At 35.5% G+C, this 21,195-nt stretch overlaps 1 protein-coding gene across 4 annotated transcripts; it reads left to right on the forward strand.

Annotated features, from left to right (window-relative positions):
- The first annotated feature begins 586 nt into the window (after positions 1 to 586).
- Positions 587 to 9,223, forward strand: LOC131056539 (alpha,alpha-trehalose-phosphate synthase [UDP-forming] 5). Of its 4 annotated transcripts, none has more exons than XM_057990848.2 (6): positions 587 to 831; positions 3,231 to 5,445; positions 5,616 to 5,889; positions 6,002 to 6,624; positions 6,759 to 6,856; positions 8,687 to 9,223. In XM_057990848.2, exons 2-4 carry the CDS (start codon positions 3,458 to 3,460, stop codon positions 6,320 to 6,322), a joined length of 2,583 nt encoding a protein of 860 aa, XP_057846831.2. In that variant the 5' UTR covers positions 587 to 831; positions 3,231 to 3,457; the 3' UTR covers positions 6,323 to 6,624; positions 6,759 to 6,856; positions 8,687 to 9,223. The 4 variants fall into 4 exon arrangements, with proteins under 4 accessions (XP_057846831.2, XP_057846832.2, XP_057846830.2 ...); XM_057990849.2 differs by having other exon boundaries at positions 6,764 to 6,856; XM_057990847.2 differs by having other exon boundaries at positions 6,002 to 6,612.
- The last annotated feature ends 11,972 nt before the right edge of the window (positions 9,224 to 21,195 follow it).

Raw genomic sequence — 21,195 nt, forward strand, 5'->3', positions numbered from 1 at the left:
TGACACCTAACAAAGATACAAAGGAGATATAAGGATGAGTTGCCATGCGCACATAACAGAATGATAAGATGGAGATGCCAAAACACGCAATGGCAAAACATCTTTGAATATGAGGTCTTAACCATTAAAAAATAAATAAAAATAATAATAATAAAAAACAAAACAAATCAAAGATCAAATACGGACTTCATCGAATCCCAACATGGTAGGCCAAACGTCTTGGCAACTTCAGCCCACGGAATAGATAAACTCAAAGACAATTTTTAAAAAAAAATTTATAAAAAGACAATTTGATGTCCCCAAAATTTAAATCAACGACTGCCAAGCTGTCACGCTCAGCTCAAGCGCGTGGGGAAGCCGCAGCCAGCTGGCAAACGGGCTTACCGTTTTCCGCTTCCGCCGGCGAAAAGACGCGTGTCACGCATGCTGAGGCACGTCAAACATTCCCGGCGGTCGGCGACTCATGTTGCCGGCGAACGACGCCTTATCCACATTTGCAACTTTCGTTGTCGCTCGCCGGTTTTTAGTAAAAAAGAAGAATATCCAGAGTTTTTTTCGAAATACACGTTAGTATGTATGTACGTACGCTCCCTGGGGTTATGAGTCAACTGACCCGGGTAGAGGAAGCCAATCAGAGTTTACAGCTAGGGTTTGCGAGGATTACAGCTAGAACATCGTTGTAATTTCGTTCAGAGCCTTCAAGGCCTGCCTGTTGCATGTGGTTACTTTAAAGATGATGTATTTGTTGTAAGTATTTTTAACATAGGAGACGACTTTATCCATTCTGAGCGTGAAAAAGCGTTCGTTTTGGAGCTTCTGCGGCAAATTTTGGTAAGAAATTGTGTTTTCTTGGGCTTTGGTTTTGTTTGGAAGATCTTTGTGGCGAAATTTGGATTCTGTTGTTTTTTTCTGATAGGTTTTTGGTGTCTAGTTTGGTTTAGGACTGAGGAAATGGAGTTTTTCTGTCTGGTTTTCTGTGAAACCATGGTTTTTGCTTCGATTTTGTGTTTGTTTATTTGAGTTTTATTCGGAATACTTGAGTTTGTTAATGTTTTTGAAAATTTGGTTTCTGCTGTTGGCTTTTTCAGGATTCAGGTGTTACTTTGGTTTGTTTTTGTAAGATTCGGAAACTCTTGTTTTTTTTCTTGATTATCGTGGAAAATTTGCTTTTGTTGTATGCTTCGCAGATTCAGATGTTTTTTCTTCTTCTGGTTTTGTGAAGATTGCGAAAAATCGAGTTTATTTATGTGAAGATTTGGTTTCGGTTTTCTTTTTTTTGGCCGTTGGATGTGGATTCTTTTAATAAATTCTTTTTGTTTAAGATTAGAAAATATCGAGATTATTTTCGGTATCTCTGATAAGAGTGGGACACATGAAGTTTAGTTTCATTGTCTCTAGTAAGAAGAGGAATTTTTTTGTATATTTTAAGGTAAGAGGCGGAATAATCGAATTTATTTTCTGTATATTTATGAAAAATTGGCTCGTTTGGCGTTCAGCTGTTATTGCGTTTGATGTTTTTTAAGATCTCCCCGTGGTAATAGGAACTTGCTCTCTCGTCAAGGAAATTCCAGTTTCGTTTGATATTTTATATCTTTTTTATTAGGCTGAATTTCCGTTTCTCTGGTTCGTTGCCTATTATCTTGAAATGTCGTGGTCCTTTATGTATTGATACTTTTTGATGATTTTTTTCTGTTTATTTGCCATTTTGTTATGAAGTAGCTCTCGTCGTCTCCAGATTGGCATAGTTTTAAACTGAAATTCGCAGTTTGGATCTATTTTCTTGATGTTAATTTCCCCAACGTCAATATTTTCACCGGAGAATGTGCACGTTAAAAGGAAATGTGTTTACGTAAAGAAGTTTACACCTTACCGACCATTAATGGTGTTTTCCTTCGGCCTGCGCTTTTCTACCTTTAACGTGTAAATAATATGGCTTTGCAGTCTTCTTCTTTCTGTTTGACGTTTTTCAAGCTTATTCAATGATTGTATTTTGTTGTAATTGCAATTCTAGGGCGATCGTTTGCAAGCATTGCCATGGTCCTATTTCGATTTCAACATTTGATTAAGTTGTGAGACAGCATGCACGAAAGCTCATTAGAAATTGGATACAGCCTGGATGTGTCCAACTCTATTGTTTTTAACTTTTAAGTTTCGAAACCCTAATATAGACAATGCTATGATTTGTTAGCGAGTAATCTCTTTGAAAAGCCTGTCATTTCTGATAGTCTTTGTTTTCGTGATTACATATTTTTGCAACTTAAGGAATGGAATGTAAGAATTTTAGGTATTTACACGAGGCTTGGTTAGGCGTTCCTGGCTTGGAGTTGGGCGTTCCTGCAGATATTACCTAGCGCATATAGTTCTTCCTTGTATTGCCTCAGTTATACATGTTTACCAGCTGAGTTTGTTGTGAAATTTTATATTGAGGGCATCTCTTCCATTAAATTTACCCATACTTGGTCTCATCTATTTGGGCATACCCCTCCCAAAATTTGATGTGGTAGCTTATAGTTAACCCAATTTAAGCACTCTACATTTGTACAGATTATTATTTCTTGGGGATTTGAACATGGGTTTCCATTACGAAAGCTCCAATGGTTAACCACTCGATCTCATCCCATCAGACCACCTAACTGAAAATTTAGTTGCCTGATGAATGTGACTGTTCCTGTGGTTGTTATTAAGCCTTTGTTAACATGTCATTTCTTTTATCTTTTGAAAACCATGCATCAATAATTTTGTCTATTGTCTGGTATGATTCTCGTTAGGTTTCTAAATATTTTCATTTGGGAGACGGTAATCTTATGCTCCTCAAGCTTTTTTTTTGCGTACTGTATTTATTCTCAAGTGCAGATCTTTTGCCATTAATTGTGTACTAAAACATTATTTACGAAGGGCGGAAATAATGTTGAGGTGGAGAAAATTCGTTAGCATTGTTGTACGTTCGAAATAGGCGAGTTGAATTCTACTGTTACAGAGTTTTGAGTATTGAAAACATGTTAGAAACTTGATGCTTGTAAGATTGAAATGCCATGCCTTTCAAGTTTTCTAACATTCATCAGTACTAATTTTATTACATTGATCAACTCTATACAATATTGCTACAACTTCCGTCACCATGTTATGCATTTGCATGAGGGATGTTGTAGGTTATGTTTTGATTACGAGATTAGGCCTATAATTGCTCACATGCCCTAATTATTTTGTTATATTTATGTTTCTAATTGCAGGGATTTCCTACAATTTTGGATTGAACACTGTTTCGACATTAAATGCTGAGATTTTCGTGGCTTCATTAAGTTTGAGATACCAGAGTTTTCTTTAGCTTTTGATCGTTTTGGGCAGGTGTGACATAGTTATCCCAGTCTGGACACTTTGTTCTGGTCTGGAAATTGTGCATTTTACAAACAATTTTAACCTAAATTGAAGTTTATGTAGTTTGGACTCTGAAGACAAAATGGTGTCTAGATCATATTCAAACCTTTTAGATTTGGCTTCTGGGGATATGCCCAACTTCGGACGAACTGTGAGGCGGCTACCAAGGGTAATGACTGTACCGGGAATAATATCAGAATTTGATGATGATAATGCAAATAGTGTGGCCTCAGATGCTCCCTCATCAGTTTGCATGCAGCGAATGATAATTGTGGCTAACCAACTTCCTCTGCGAGCTTGCAGGAAACCTGATGGTACAAGCTGGTTTTTCAGTTGGGATGAAGATTCTCTGCTATTGCAACTCAAGGATGGGCTGTCTGATGATATTGAGGTTGTCTATGTGGGTTGTTTAAAGGTCGAGGTAGATCTGTCTGATCAAGATGATGTAGCACAGATTTTGCTTGAAAATTTCAAATGTGTTCCAACCTTTTTGCCCTCTGACCTTCAAAGTAAGTTTTACCATGGGTTTTGCAAGCAGCAGCTATGGCCTCTGTTCCATTACATGCTGCCACTTTCTCCAGATCATGGAGGACGTTTTGATCGATCTCTTTGGCAAGCGTATGTTTCTGCTAATAAGATCTTTGCAGACAAGGTGATGGAAGTGATTAATCCTGAAGATGACTTTGTTTGGGTTAATGATTACCATCTTATGGTGCTGCCCACTTTCCTGAGGAAGCGATTTAACCGAGTGAAACTAGGGTTCTTTCTGCACAGTCCATTCCCATCATCTGAAATTTACCGGACACTTCCCGTTAGAGATGAAATTCTGAGGGCTCTTCTCAATGCAGATTTAATTGGTTTCCATACCTTTGATTATGCCCGACATTTTCTTTCATGCTGCAGTAGGATGCTTGGCATTGATTACCAGTCCAAGAGAGGCTACATTGGGCTTGATTACTATGGCCGCACTGTTGGCATCAAGATTCTACCAGTTGGTATTCATATGGGTCAGCTTGAAACTGTTTTAAATTTATCTGACACTGCTATGAGAGTGGGGCAGCTGAGAGAGGAGTTCAAGGGAAAGAAAATACTATTAGGTGTTGATGACATGGATATATTCAAAGGAATTAGTTTGAAGCTATTGGCAATGGAACAACTACTCAGGCAACATTCTGAGTGGAGGGGAAAGTTAGTTTTAGTGCAGATTGCAAATCCTGCAAGGGGCAGAGGCAAGGATGTCCAGGAAATACAGAATGAGACTCACTTAACAACCAAGAGAATCAATGAGACCTTTGGGTTTCCAGGCTACAAACCTGTCATACTCCTAGACAAAGCTGTTCCATTGTATGAAAGATATGCTTTCTATGTGATCGCTGAATGTTGTGTTGTCAATGCTGTAAGAGATGGAATGAATCTCACTCCATATGAATATGTTTCCTGCAGGCAGGGTTGCCCCAAATTAGATGAAGCCTTAGGGCTAAGTTCTGATACTCCAAAGAAGAGCATGCTAGTTGTGTCAGAGTTTATAGGGTGCTCCCCTTCTCTCAGCGGTGCTATCAGAGTCAATCCATGGAATATAGAAGCAGTTGCTGATGCCATCAATGCAGCTCTCACCATGCCTGTAGCTGAGCAGCAGTTGCGCCATGAAAAGCATTACAGGTATGTGAGTACACATGATGTGAATTATTGGGCTCGTAGTTTTGAGCAAGATCTGGCAAGGGCATGTGGGGATCACTATAAGAGAAGGTGCTGGGGTATTGGTTTTGGATTGGGGTTCAGGGTTGTGTCTCTTGGTCCAAACTTCAGAAAGCTTTCTATTGAGCATATAGTCTCTGCATACAAGATGGGTAACAGTAGGGCAATTTTGTTGGATTATGATGGTACTATGATGCCTCAGACTTCTATCAATAAAACCCCCAGTGCAGATGTGATATCTGTTATAAACAGCTTGTGTAATGATTCTAAGAATATTGTCTTTATTGTTAGTGGAAGAGGTCGGCAACCTTTGAGTGAATGGTTTTCTCCATGTCAGAAGTTAGGGATTGCAGCGGAACATGGCTACTTCACGAGGTTAACTCTCAACACTCAGAAAGCTTATACATGGTTCCTTTTTCTCTTCAATATTTTTGCATTGTATTTGCCTATTGTCTGGAAATTTTTTGGGGGTTCTATTGCATTTTCAATGCAAGAATTGGGGACAAATGCCCTGACTTAAATTTTAATTGCTTCATATGGCTCAGGTGGAGTAAGGATTCAGAATGGGAAAATACTTTACCAACTGCAGACTTTGATTGGATGAAAATTGCAAAGCCCGTCATGAAACTGTATACAGAGACTACTGATGGCTCTTCAATAGAGGAGAAAGACAGTGCATTGGTTTGGCATCACCAGGATGCAGATCCAGATTTTGGATCTTGTCAGTCCAAGGAACTTTTAGACCATCTTGAGAGTGTGCTTGCAAACGAGCCTGTTGAAGTTAAAAGTGGCCAGCATATTGTTGAAGTTAAACCCCAGGTATGGGAATGTTGAAGTTTGTAAGCATTCAGTTTCCTCAGTCTGGATTTTTTTATTGTATATGCAATATGGGCAGTAAGAATGTATACATAATTTTAATTTATGTTTACAGGGCATCAGCAAGGGTCTGGTGGCAGAACGACTTCTGTCAAAGATGGTTGAAAGAGGAAAGCCACCAGATTTTGTAATGTGCATTGGGGATGACAGATCTGATGAAGATATGTTTGAGAGTATTGCAAGTGCCATGGCAAAACAATCTATGTCTTCTAAAGCTGAAGTATTTGCATGTACTGTTGGACAAAAACCAAGCAAAGCAAAATATTATTTAGATGATACTGTGGAGGTCATGAAAATGCTCAAGGGTTTGGCAATGGCTTCAGATCAAGCAGCCAAAAATTTATCGAATCATGTTGCTTTTGAGAGCTCAATTTGACAGTATATATCAAATAATGAGTTTTTTGCCCAAATTTATCATTTCCAGTGGGGTTTTAAACGACGAGCATGAAGAATATATTACTTTGTACAGACAGGAAGTTTTGTGGGAAGCATGGTGGAATGTACTGCCATACTGGGAGATATAACATTTTGTATATGCTAATCGATATGGATGGTTATTATTGCAATATAGGACTAGAAGGAATTGTTGAGGTAGTTTGATTCAGAATGTGTGGAAGCAAGTAGTGGATGGGATTTATTTTTCCACGCTGATGTTCACCTTCTCATGTAAGGAACAATGTACTATTTCTAACCACATTCGCCACTAATGTTAAACTGAAATTGATATCTTGTTTTTATGGCATGCTAGTTGCTTATTTCACTGGAAGCGGCTTGTTTTTGAATCCCAATAAATGATTGTCATTGCTGCACAGGATAGCTCCAGCAATTAAGAACACCTGTTTTCTTGAATATGCATCATCATCCAACTATTTGAATGTTGATGAAGGCGGGGAAGAAATCCGCACTACTGGTATGTTACTTATGCCCAATGCTGTTATTTATTGTGAGCATGTAGGCATGGGAATACATGAAAAAGGATCAATTAATAATAGTTGCACTAATGATGCATAAGGTAAATGCTTATTGATAGTCTGCAAGCATGACAGTGTAACAAATAAGGGTCACACATGCACACACAATGAGAAAATAAGCCTTCAGAGAGTAACAAATTATTTCTTATTACATAAAGCAGTTAATTTTCTTGTAGTCTGCTAAGGAATTATTAGGCATGGGAGTGATGACTATTGATTAAATATTAATAGTTACACTAATGATGCATAAGGTAAATGCTTGTTGAATAGTCTGCAAGCATGGCAGGGTAATGGATAGGGGTCACATATGCACACACAATGAGAAAATCAGCTTTCAGAGGGTAACAAATTATTTCTTATTACATACAGCAGTTCACATTTTCCTGTGGTCTGCTACAGAATTATTATTTCTTTCTTGTGTTGCAAATTGTTCAAAGTCGTTGGCGAACTGTGTTATATAAAGGATTTATTAACATAGACCTTCTTTGTTGGTATTTAGCATCTTCAAGTAAGTGGGTATTTCATTTGGTCAAAATGGGCTAATCAACTGCATTTTGTAGGATAGATGCATTTGTTGATGTTTGAGCAAAATGAAAATAATAATAGCTTTATGTAATTTTAGATAATGCAATGGGAAAGCCACACTGTGACTTCTCAAAGGGCCACCATTAACTGTAACTTGAGATAAGAACTTTGCTCTTTAATTACAGGATTTAGGAGCATAGAGTTGTATGGACTAGATTTGTACAGGTTAGTTCAGTTGAATAGAGCTTGTATTATTTAGGAGGCAGGTTACTCCATCTTGATTGCTATTGATTGATATGTCAGTGTTTTATTCTGGAGGTTCTCTCGAAAATCTAGGGATGCATCAATCTTTGATGTTGAATTATCTGCCACATCTTTGTGAAACGTGAAGAAAAATTGAGACTTGTATGGAAATTTGCTTTGTTAACGGTCTTCTGACTTGTTGATTAAAACTGGTCTGTAACATGTCAGAGTTGCTATTGAACCGCAAAACCATGATGACATTTTGTTATAATCTGTTAAGCATTTTGATAGATGACAATCTTGGCTGCAGATTCAAGTGAGCCTATTTAGGGTTGGGTCTTCTTTTGCTATGATAGCTGCCAAGTACAAACCTATTAATTGAGTCAAAGAAATGGTGTGTTTATGAAGAAAGTGCTTTGCCACTGACACTAATCTTTTTAGGGGCAATGTATACTAGTACCTAAACAAAATAGCTTGTTGACATTGCTTAATCAGCCAATATCCTTTGGGAGATTGTATCTGCCCTGACTATTCAATTAAATTAGGTAGAAGGCACAAGAATCCTCGTTGTATAACTATAGAATAAAATGGTATCTACAAGGGAAAGGTTGCTAGAACATCAACCATTGCACTTCCTATCTAAACCAAAGTTAATGGAAAAGTTTAGCGGGTATTTGAATTCACCAGTAGGGTTATGCCTTTGTTCAGGAGTGAGTAGTTAAGTTTGTAGTGAAATATGCTATCAGTTTGTTTATGTTTTATCTGTCATTATGTATGACATACAAAGTAAGCAACTTGAAGTTGTGTAGGAATGTTAAATACTTACATGTAGGAACTTGCCCTCTCACAAAGCCTGTTGGGTTTCCAAATTTCATTAATTTATCAAACAAATTATATCATTTCATTTGCATTTACCCTTTGGATAAATCACAATGTGATTATTTAAGTTTTTTTAAAATTTGTTCTCTTACATTGCATCATATTTGTGTTATGGGAAACAGGTAACCAGGCACAAATTATTCCAACAAAATTATGGTTAGCACATCACTTGGAAGCCGGTTATGGTCAGTTGCCTTTCAGTGGTGTATTGTACATCTAGCAAAAGACAGGTAGTGGAGTTTTGTTCTGGCGAATTTGTAGATAGAAAGAGCCACTTTGAGGATGTGAATTATACACAATCATTTATTTTCATTGCTATGTTGGAGATATGCTAGATATCTTGGGTGCAATTTTTTTGTACAGATCAATTGTTTCGGTTACTTAAGCCCAATTTGCAAAGTCGCTCTTTTGCCTTTGATACATCACAGTTCAAAAATATAGATGAGATGTTTACTGCAAATCAAACATAGTTGGGAAAGACGCATTTTGTACCACACGAGATTTTAAGTTTGACATTATGCTATAGCAAGCATATATGGGGGTCGATAGCATTGTCTTCACTTTCAAACGTGACATGCAAACTATGATAATGATAATTGACCTCATCTGGCCTGATTTATTTAATTAAACACTTGCTGGTATTGTTGTTAGTCATTTAATTATTGTTGTGCTTTGAATTGGAATCGGAACTCATTTATCTCTTTCATGGTCAAATGGTTCTCAAAACAAGGCACAGCTTTTGTATTGTTAGTACGGGAAGCATCTGAACTGTTAACAATGTATTAGTATGAATAGTATGCATTGGTTAGCTTCACTCGCGTGCTTTTGTGAAAGTAATGTGTCGGCTTATATAATGTTAGCATATCTTACAGGTGCTATGTCTAAAACAGGATGCATTTTAGCCCTCTTTTTGAGATTGTACATGGCTTGGTAAAATTTCAGTCCTTTTTCAGTTTTCATTTCTGGTTTCTAGTTTGGACTGTTTAGGTTCTGACATCTAATTGACTAGAACTTATCGACCAAGTTTAAATGGGTGGATTTGTTTGCTAGGCAAGACTTTTTCCATTAGTTTTCTACAAGCTGTTCAGTTTTGGGTTCTGTTACCTTGAGACTAGAAGCTATCTAAAGTGATGAAGTGTGCAAGGCTCGTCTGAAAATAAATAAAGTATCATATGAAATCGATTTTCACACTGAGGCATTGCATTGCTCTAGTTTTGTTCTTTGCCTTTGAACTTTCATTTGTATATTAGTATTTAAGCCGGCTTAGGGCTGAACAGAAATCCATAGATATTCATGTTATGTAGCTGATAAAAAGGAGAAAATCACGATGCTTAGGTTTTAGGACCGATCTCAACATCCAAAGATGTTGAAGTTAATGTCAACGTTTATAAGTTTTAGTTACCCTTCCCCATAAATATATTGAAGGTTTGTTGTCCATAAGAACGTACAATAAACACGAACTTTTAAAGCAGCACCAAAAGAAATAACATCAATTTGTGCTTTTGGGAATAGATTGTAATTTCAGTTTTTTCTGTAATATTGAAGGTTTGTTTTGAGATCTCTTCCCAATTGTGCTTTTGGGAAGTAGATTGTAATTTCAGTTTTTCTGTACGTACAGAGTAATTACGGTGGCAACGAGAGGGGGTTTGTAATGTTGTATTCAACTAAACTCCTTTTTGTGAATATATTTAAAGAATTATCATTACACATCTGTTGTTTACAAGTATTATGACACGAATATTGTTTATTTATTTATCCTTTGTGGCGATCAGAAAACATTTTAAAACACAAATTTTAATGATTATAATACCTTCTAAAATGTCTTTTAAAATTAATATGCGAAATTGAGCATAAAAACATTTATGATGGAACTAAACTTGTTCTATGATTTTGTGAAAAGAATTGTGCCTCGTTCTTCGTTGCATCGGTAAAACTTCATCTAAACTTGACCTATTTGAATGGGTTTTGTAGTCTATATTACTTGACGATTTAAGTTTGATACACCTATGACTTAGATCATTTGTTTTACACATGACTGTAAGACAATGAAGTATTAGTAGAACAAGGATGGATTCGATATTGTTGATGATGATGCCCATTGAACGCTCCAATTGCATCCTTTAGATTGGAAGTGTTATCAATTTGCCTTTTTAAAGTATACAATGACGATTCTAATAACTTAGGTCATGTTACAAGTATGACTATGATCTAATTTGCTCACACTTACTATTTGAATGGATCTAATTTGCTCACTTCCTATTTGAATAGGTCTAGTAGTCTATATGTAAGAAATTAGTTTGATACTTTTAGATCGTTTGTTACAAGCATGATGGAAGATATACTGTAGTATGAGTAGAATGAAGAAGGATTCGATGTTTATTCTTAGATGTTGATGTAAGCCTTTGATTAACAAATGCTTTGACTCCATTCTTTATATTATGGAAGAAATTAAGTTTGATACTCATGACTTAGATCACTTGTTATACATGATTGGAGATATAATGTAGTTTGAGTAGGATGAAGATGGATTCGACGTTTATTCTAAAATGTTAAGTAAGCCCTTGATTCCACTCTTTAGATTACAAATGTTCTTGATATGTTATAATAACAAGTGGTCTTTAAATGTGACTACGTAGGCCTCAATTCATATGTTGGCATGTAAGTAAATGGGTAACGTTTAGAGATTTTCAACTTAAATTAGTTGGACTAGGCAAGAAACGAATTTGAAATTAGTGGACTAGGCAAGAAACGAATTTGAAATTAGTTGGATGTGATTGCATTTGGAAGGGATAAAATCATATTGGTCGTGATTTCAAGATGTGCAAATAGATGGAGGGGTGTTTTATAGGTTATGTTAGCTTTTGTTTTTGATCGACTTAAAATAAGTATTAATTTAATATGCGAACGAGTGAAGTGTAAGGTATGTGCTTTAGCTTTTACATTTTATACCACTTTAATATGTATTTGTATTTGCTCAAGTCGTACATGTTAAAGTAAATAAGTTAGTAAACATATCCTTAAGAGGGATATAGTTTAAATAATGTTCCATTGCTTCCTTTTTTCTAGTGAAGTTGCATCTACAACCTACACATAGGCAGACAACCATTATTAGCTTTAAGCATAAATATAAATGCACAATGTATCATTTATTTTCCCTTTTAAATGAAAATAACCACATGGGAGTAAGGGGATCATAGAGTTGTGATTGAGATGGCCCTCATGATTTCTTTAAAAAAGTCTTAAAAGTAGGAGGCATTGTGTTGTAAGGGTTGTCACTTTGGGATAATATATATAGAAGATGGTTGATGATTTAAACTTGACATGCCCTTCCAACTTGTGAATGATATAATTGAGTATACCCCCTTTCAAATTGTATTATAGAGATATGCCACCCTATTCTATTCATAGACAAACTTTTGATTAATACAATTAAGTATACCCTCTTTCAAATTGGATGTGTACATTGTAATGGATACAATGTGAGGTGGTGAGAGTGTGAATGGCCCCCTCTTTAATATGTTGGCCTTGTGTAATAAAATGATATCTTTGTGAAGCTCATAATTGAGGACCATAAATTGCTCCCAAATTTGCCCTCAAATATAAGGTCTCTGGTGCAGGAGCACCTTGCAGATTTTGATGACCTTTGAGCAATGAAAGCTCTTGGAGGAGTTGTTAGGTTCTTTGAATGTTTTTGTGTTGTAACAAGGTCTTTGGAGACCATTCATTTTTTATCAGCCATGTAAGGCTTTGATGCCATTTTTGTAGTGTGCACTCCCTTGGACCTATTGGCCAACCATGGTAACATGACATCCAAAATGCCTACATGAGGCAAGCAATGTATTCTGGCTTCTATGTGGCCTATTTGTAAGGTCTATGATGTGTTCTAATAGGTCTCATAGGTAAAAGTCATAAGTTGTCAAGTTTGTGCAAAGTTGGCAAGTTGAATGACAACTTTTGTTGTCAAAATGTAACTAACCTCCCTCCAACGACTAACTAATTTAAATTTCTATTGGAGTCAGTTGAGGAGGTTGGAGAAACCCTGTTTAAGGCCTTAGAGGTCGAAGGGATGAGTTGATGATGAAGTTTGGATGTAATTTGGAGAATAGATTCAATAAACACTCAAAAATTTCCTTTAATTTGCTGTAACAGTGCCTTGTACGGACTCCATGTGCAGTCTAAGTCATTGATTTGAGTAGGCATATGTGTTGATGATCTTTTGGTTTTGATTTGGTCGAAAAAGGTTAAATAACAAGAAAGATATTTGCATTTTTGTAACAGGCGGTCTAAAAACCCTCCAAAACTAGGGTTTTTATAGGAAATGCTCTCCTAACTCCACATTCCTCTGGCCAAATTGGCTCAAATTTTGAGGAATGGTAGGGTAGACCATGTACTTTAAGATTTTGGAGGTTTCTGAGTTGGTCGTTGAGTTGGTGGAGTTTGGGATCATGCCCTAGGCTAGGCATCCTCGTGTGACTAGTCCGTTTTGACTGCTAAAGTTGGTGCAGCGATAAAACCATGTGTGTTGGACCCTATATGACTGTGGATTTGTTGTTTGGGGATGCATGCATACCTTCTACATCCATTGGTGTCACTGGATTAGGCCATTGGAGTGTGGTTGCTTTGTAAAAGTGGCCTAAAAGCCATTTTAGCCCTCCCGTAGCAATAGTATTTGACCCAGCAAATGCAAGAGTTGGGTTTTGAGTTTCGGCAATGTTTTGTGTCATCATTGGAGGTTTCCAAAAGTGTCAAGAGTCTGTGGTGTCCTTAGGAGGATTATTGAGTTTTGCCTCAAAAGTTCAAAATAGGGCTATTAGGAGTAGGCGTTAGTAGCAAGCTGATTATCTTGATTGATTAGCACACACAAAAAGGGTGTTGTTTTGCTTGTGAATAGCGTTCCTTGAATTGGTCAAGTGGTACTATAGTGTCCACACCTATTTGCAATGTTGGTCAAGTTGTAAACCAAGTAGCCATAGGTGGCGACAAGAGAGTTGCTATCAAGAACAATCTTGACATGAGAAGTTGTATCTCCATGAGTTGTTTCATGGACAGTGGGGTCCCATTGAGCAAGGGGGAGTGTAGAGGAGTCCTTTCATGTTGTTGTTGGACTATCCAAGAATCTCTAAGAATGTTGAGACCTTAGTTGAGGGTCTGGTGGATTGAGTTTGTGTGAGAAACCTTTGTTCCTTGGGGCTCTGCATCAGTCTCACACAACTAAATCAATATGTAAGTGTAAGAAATATGTTAAAATGTTGCCTTAGGAAAATATGTAGTGTCTTGTGCCCTAGTATGGTGTGTGCATATTTGGTTTTTAAAGAATGAAAACCTTAGGGGAAACTTGTCTACTATGTGGCATGTAAGTGAGATGGAGAGATTGATAGATTATGGGAAACAAAGGATTGATTTCGAAGCTTATATTCAAATAAGTGGGAGAGTGAGGAATATGCTAGGAATGGGAAATCTAGGAAGCTATTGAAGGGGATTTTGTATAGTGATAGTGGGATAAACAAAGGGAACAAGAGAAATACACCAAGGAGATGGAGGAGGATTCAATAACAAAATACTTGAGAATTTATAGTAAGGCCCTATTCTACAATCTTCTTAGTGTAGTGGCTTCAAAACCTTGTCTATTGGGGAGAGAAGAGAACTTGTATCAAGTAATGAATGTAGAATTAATGTGGCAATTACCTTCCAAATGACTTAGTTTAGATTTATTTCATATTTATGGTTAGGTAACTATTAGAAAATGTTCTAGGAAAGGTCTATGTTTGGGGTTAAAGCTTTGTTTAAAATTTCAAGTTTCTAGTGTTGATCTACTAAGCACTAATGTTTTGATTACATGTGTGTCAAGACATCGGTGTTTTTACATCTTAGTGTTTTTTTGTTTTTTTTAAACTAGGTCAAAAACCTTTAAGGTAGGTTTTAAGGGTTGGAAATAGCTTAGATGTAGTTGTCATTTAGTACAATGTTAGTGCAAGGCTTAGAAAAGGAAAACAAGTCCTAAAATATGCGTAAGAGAGTGGACACTAAGTGAAGTGTAGAAATGTAATGTTCTAAAGTAGACAATTTTGATTTGACAACATGATGCAAGATCATAAGATTAGTTGGTTTTAAAATGTCCAATAGATTCCCCCAACAAGGCAAACTAATGAATAATGTAAATCAACAAAAACTACACCCATTAAAGCATATGATTATATTGACATTAGTGGACTAGTGTTAATATTTGAGGCCATTTGATTGTTTGAGAACAATGGGTAAATTTGCTTGTTATTCTTTGAGAGTATGTAGTTATTTAAGCCATTTGTAGCTCTGGAACTGTTTAAAAGTGGATTGATTTATGGATTATTCAATGGGATGGTAGAATTGTAAGTTTTAATTGGAATGACATCATTGAAAAGTATTGGGACAATTGGTTGATTACTTGTTTGAGGAAAAAATTGATCAATAGGTGTTATGTTCATAACTTGATTTGGGCTATACAAATAACAATGGAGTAACTAACTAGAGAACTTGACTAATAATTATAATTTGTTTAGGGGCAACTGGTTGTCCCAATGAAGGTAATTGTTTAAAACTATAATTTTATGGCATCATTTATTGCTCAATAAGTATCACATGATTGTATAATACAAGTATATGAGAGCCCCTGTGTTATGACTAACAAATATATATATTAAAGAATTGAATGCTTTGAAGTATGTATAGATAACAATGTTCTCTATAATGTTGTAAGGTGCTTTCAATCATGTATATAATTTGTGAAATTGAACATTAATTTGGCTCATGGGCTTATTGGGCTCTTGTCATGCTATAGCAATTTGGTTGTATAACACCATTGAGTCAATTGGTATTTGGTAACAGATGAGACCAACCATAAACAACCTCATCTAACGTGCATGAAAATAAACAAACATCATCTTCATGTTAAATTTGAGCTCTTATAATTGCACTGTTAAAGGCTCCTACGTATTCCTTTGTTGATCAAATCCCTCCATAAATATACTTAGGACAAGATCTCTTAGGATTTTTGGGTAAGTTGTGAAGTGTACTAGCCAAATTCATTAGGTAATTCTTTCCTTACCATGCATGCATACCATTTTGTCCATGTGGGGAAATGGTGGTTGTTTGAAACTCTAGTTGAGAAAAAGTTGTAATCATTGGCTAAATTAGAAGTTGAGATATCAATGTAATTACAAAGTTTATTGATGTGGGATTGAGTTGAAAATGAATAATTTGATTTGGAGGGTAGATGGAGACCATTTTAATGGGTTAAATAAGGGTACCACGTATCTCAACGAACTATTTATGGATTGGTTATGTGAAGGTTTAATTTGTTCTTTATCAACCCTTTTTCTTTTTTTATCAATGAGTTATTGTAGTTACAAATCATTTTGGATTGATTTAGATTTTGTTACAACTCCTTTGGGTTCTAGTTTCAAGTCCTTCCATTGTCAATCTTGTTGTGCACATTTTGACATGACATATGGATCACATTTGTTCCCTTTCTTGAAATGATGTTATCCTTAAGAATTTTCTATGTGAGTCTATGGGTTTGAGAAGGTACTTAAATGACCCCAAAAAATGAGTTTTTGGATGTTTTATTCAAGAGGCTCTAATGGAATTATGTGTGAACACCACAAATTATTGTTGTTTTAACCTTATTTGTGCTTTAAAAACTACTTAAAATACATGAAGCTTATAAGATGCCATTCTCCTTTTTAAATCAATGATTTAACACCTCTAAATATAAAAATTCAACAACCACCTATTTTATATCAACATAAATACAAATCCTTGTGAGGAAAAAACTCAACCTGTAAAAGAACTCACACATTCAAAACATTTCTCATGAACAAAAAGATTATAATATATTTGTAGGCTCGATGCAACGCTTTTGAAACTTTAAGCTCCCTAATTGCACTCCATGTGAACAAACAAATGAGAATAATGCAATTACACAACCCAATCCTTGTTGCTTCTCCTCACATATGCAACTTACAAGAGATGCTCAATTAATAATAGCCAAGAAGCTAATGGTTACACAATCCAATCTCAACAATTGCTCGTGCTTGCTTCTATAAAAATAAATTTCCACAAAATCTCTAAGTAGTATTACATGAGTTATGTTCCTCTAAACAATGACAAGGTTACAAATTATGTCCCCCTCATTTGCTTTTTGGTTCTAAGGCTTTTTAATATTAAATATTTTTTAATATGCAATTCACATTAAATATTCATCCCAATGTAACGTACAAAGTGGCTCTAAGAATGTCTAACTTATGTGATGGACCATTCTTAGATTTTCTTGGTGCACCACAAACAAATGTAATTATACATTATAAGCATTATGTAAGGTGTTGTTACCCCCACAATTTTCATACTTTTATCTCAAATCCATTGGTAAGTTAATCAATGGAGCACATATTTCAAATATCTTTGCCCACATGTATATATGTGCATGATTGATATGGTCATCTGAAAACCCTATCATTTGTTAGTCATATGATAATTGAGTCGCATCATGCCTTTCAGTTCTTCAAAAAATTCTCAAGGAATCAAAGGGCATATGTACTTGGGATCAAATTGACGACCTCAAATTCCTTTTCCAGTGCTAGGTTGACAACTTCTTATCCATGACCCATTTGCACTCAAGATCAGCTTTTCTACATTAACATAAACTGGGAAAATGATTAAAATTCAATATTTTTGACGATTTACACAAATCTGTTTGGTAGGTATGTCTAAGTTGGTAGTTTATCCAATGTGGCCATTTTTCAGAACAACCCAATTCCTGGTTTTGAAAAAATTGAACTTTTGATTTTTTACAATTTATGAGGAAACAATTAAACTAAAAAATTTCTCAACTTTCAAGCTTTCAAATTGCTGGTTTTGGTCGTCAAACATTTTATTTACAATATGGGCAATTTTTGGCAAAAATTACAAAGCCAATCTAAAGCAATGTCACATTCTTTGTTAGAGGTAAAAGAGTCAAAAAGGGCGTAATATTTGTTTTTAAATGCGAAGTTTGCATCAAGTTATGGATTGTCAAAAGTGAGTGCAAAATTTGCATTAAGTTATGAATTTTGAAAAGTGAGAACTTGTGATTTTCGAAAAGTGAACATACATGGCATCAACTTGTCACGTTTGAAAAGTGGATGTGTGTTGCGTTAACTTCTCATCACTTTCAAAAAGTAAATGTGCATTGTGCATCAACTTGTCACTTTTGAAATGTGAAGACGCACTTTCCAAATGAACTTCTCACTTTCAAAAAGTAAACATATATTAGAAAAATTGATTTCACTTTCAAAAAGTAAATTAAAAAAAAAATCAAATTTCAAAAAGCAAAGAATTTCTTTTATTCACAATTCCAAAAATAGAAAATATGGGGTTGTTAGAATTAACTTCTTCTAATTTGATTTGATTTAAAACATCACTCAACAAGGAGAGAGAGGTTATTAAATCAATTATTCTCTTGGCATATAGGAAGGGGTTTTCGAGAATGACACTTGCTCACTACTAGTACTCTCCATTATTCATGCTTCATGGAGATGTTATCTCATGGAATGCAACATTGCGGGATATACACAAAATGGGTTTCTTGAAAAGCCTTAGAAGCTTTTAAGAAAATGCAATTGGCAAGCATAAAACCATCCTCCACAAGCTTTGTCAATATTCTCCGTATCTGCGCAAATATAGAAGATTTGTAACACCAATAAAGATTGAAAAGGTTTGTTGAAAAAGAACGTAAATTGCAGGTTCATGCAAAATTCAATGGGATAGATTGTATCATCCACAAACTTGCTCACTCTAACTACATGCAAGACTATTCCAGACTAAATTCAAAGCAGATTGTGATGTAAATTCTCATCAGATATTTTAGTTGCAGTTACTAATGCTCTAGTCGATTTGCATGAAAAGTATGGAAGCATATACGGTGCATGAATGATTGACTGAATGTCTCAATGAATTCTTATGCCAAATGTGAAGCATAGACAAATGAGCGAACTGTTTGATTGACTGGATGCATTGAGAAGGCTTTGGAAACTATATAGCAAGTGCAATGGACAGGCATAAAGGTGAATTACACAACCCTTTCTATCATTTGAGCAATGTTATAGTGTATGGATATGAATCAAAGCATAATGAGATGGGGATTTTGGACTATGGTAATTCCCATATGGTTGTTAAGTTTATTTTCAAAATGGAGAAATGTTAGGTCATTCCATAATTTTAAGGATAAAGATGGTTCATGTGAGGAGATAAATCTCTATCCTAGCTTGGCCATCATTACTAGAGAAATGCTTGTTTTTCTAATAATAGAGGCCATAGAGCTAGTTACTCACAACAAGATGGCATTTTGGGGTGTTGAGGTCAAATGTGGCAATCTAGTTAGTCTTAATAATAAGTTAGAAAGGGAAAGACTTCATCTTTACTAGGCCTACCTTATGTCTTCATTCTCTAGGGTAGATGAGCATAGTGCAATGTAATGTTGATAATGGACTTTGTGTTCTCTTTTGTTTCTTGTTATCTAGAAAAATAGAGGTGTGCTCTTCAAATCTATAATTTGAGGGAAAATGAGCCACATTTCCTATTTTGAGTCTTATTAGCATGCAATTCATTAGCTACTACATGCCTTCGTATAAGGAGAAACCTAATAATTCAAATACTTATAGTGAAAATATAGATGGTAACGGTGAGGATTTCAATGACATTAGTAGTGATGATGAATGAGAAGGATATTGCATTAATGATGATATGATAGTTTCTTCCGGAGTACTTAATGATGGATTTACAATTGCCAATGATGAACCTTCAAAAGAGCACATCAAAGATAATATGAAAGGGAAAGTGAAAGGTGAGGAGCGGGAGAAAGCAATATCTCCAACAAATGAGGCTAAAGGTGATTGTAAAGCTATCAAGCATATAAATGAAAATGAACTAGGTCAAAAAACAATTGAAAAAAATCATATATATGAAAATGAAGATGGAGATGATTTTCCAATTTATGTCAAATGGAAGGTATCAATTGAAATTCTAACCATGGAACTCATTGAAAAAGATTAATCAAATGAACAAAATGGAACAAAAAATGAAACAAGGTAACAATGTGAGTACCTTTTTCCAATGAACTTTCTATAAAGGGAATGTTAAGGAAGCTACTCTAGGGAATGGGGTGCTAAGTGTATTATATAAGGAAGTTGAAGATGGATGAGAACTTATGACTTTGATGTTGTCAATAAATCATTCTAATTTCACTTGAAAGTGGACGAAGTGATAAGTGGATGGAATGTTGGTGTTATATGAAAGTGTATTGGTGAACATGTGACTCATAGACTGGGAGAAGAAATAACACCCACCTCGACAAAGATGATGACTTGCTCCTTTCAAAAGTTACAAGTTTCTAATTATCCTTTTTGAAAAAGTGACTTATGTCACTTATTGTTATAAGAGGTTATAAAATAAGTTTTCTTTTTGGAAAAGATGAGTAAAATCTAACTAAAGTTAGGTTTATTTTTCTTAATTATTGTATTTCAAAAAGATGGTTAGGAGGTAGTTATAAAGTAGTTACTAGGTGTTTATCAAGAGAAAGCCTATAAACATAGGCTTATTTTGTATTGTAAAAGGAGGAGACCTTTATAGCGGGGAAACTTTGTTGAAATTTCTAGATAGACTTTGAAGTGTTGGTTTGAATGTGGTTTTATTCCACTCACATAGGCTTTAGTTTACTTAGGTGGCCGATATATTATCACGTTATTAGATATTAGTTTCTTAATATTTAACATTGTTATTAGTGCATTTAATATTTGAAGTCGGTAATTAACTAGTTAGCTCACACCTTATCACACCTTTGTTATATATTCAGGGTGTTTGATCATTGTAATTACCTCATCTCTCATCTCAATTCATTTGTTCACATTTGGTGTAATAGCATCTATTTATGTTGCTTCTCTTTGCATTATGAAGTGTCTTTGGTTTGAAAGTTGTTTTCCTTGGTGCTCCAACATGGTATCAGAGCAATCAATTATGTAACCCCTTCCTTGATTAGAGTTTTCATCACTTTGTGTTTGAGGTCTTGAGAGGCTCAATTGGTGATGAATGCACCATTGCATTTGGCACCTTTGCATCTCCAGTAATCAGATTTTTGTTCTTGGATTTATGCTCTAGAGGTTCCTAGTTCGTGCTCGTTGAACTTGTTTTGGCCAAGAGGCTTTTTTTTATGATTGGGCTTTCAATTTTTATAGCATTTATTTATTGCGTTGCAGGGTAGTATGTTGGCATCTAGCTAGTCGAGGTGTGAGGGTAGATAGTTATTTGGCTTGTTACGTTATAATGGTCAGGATGGAGGCAACCAGACAACTTGGGGAAATATGCAAATCTTGTGGAAAAACATGTGATTTGATGAGGCCTCAAAGTGGGTTATTGTCCTCCTTACCAACGAGGATTGATGTACAATGATCCCAACAAATTTCTGGTGTACATGTCTTGGTTGTGTGAGATCTTATGGTCTCAATATGGATGATCAATTGATATCAAGACAATCGTTGGGGATAAGTTGGTTGATCCTCTAGCCAACTCAGCACTTGGATTTGAACATGCTTGATTTTTGGCTCATCGATATTTGTTTTGCCCC

The sequence above is a fragment of the Cryptomeria japonica genome, chromosome 5 (assembly GCF_030272615.1).
Source record: "Cryptomeria japonica chromosome 5, Sugi_1.0, whole genome shotgun sequence".
Classification (NCBI taxonomy): domain Eukaryota; kingdom Viridiplantae; phylum Streptophyta; class Pinopsida; order Cupressales; family Cupressaceae; genus Cryptomeria; species Cryptomeria japonica.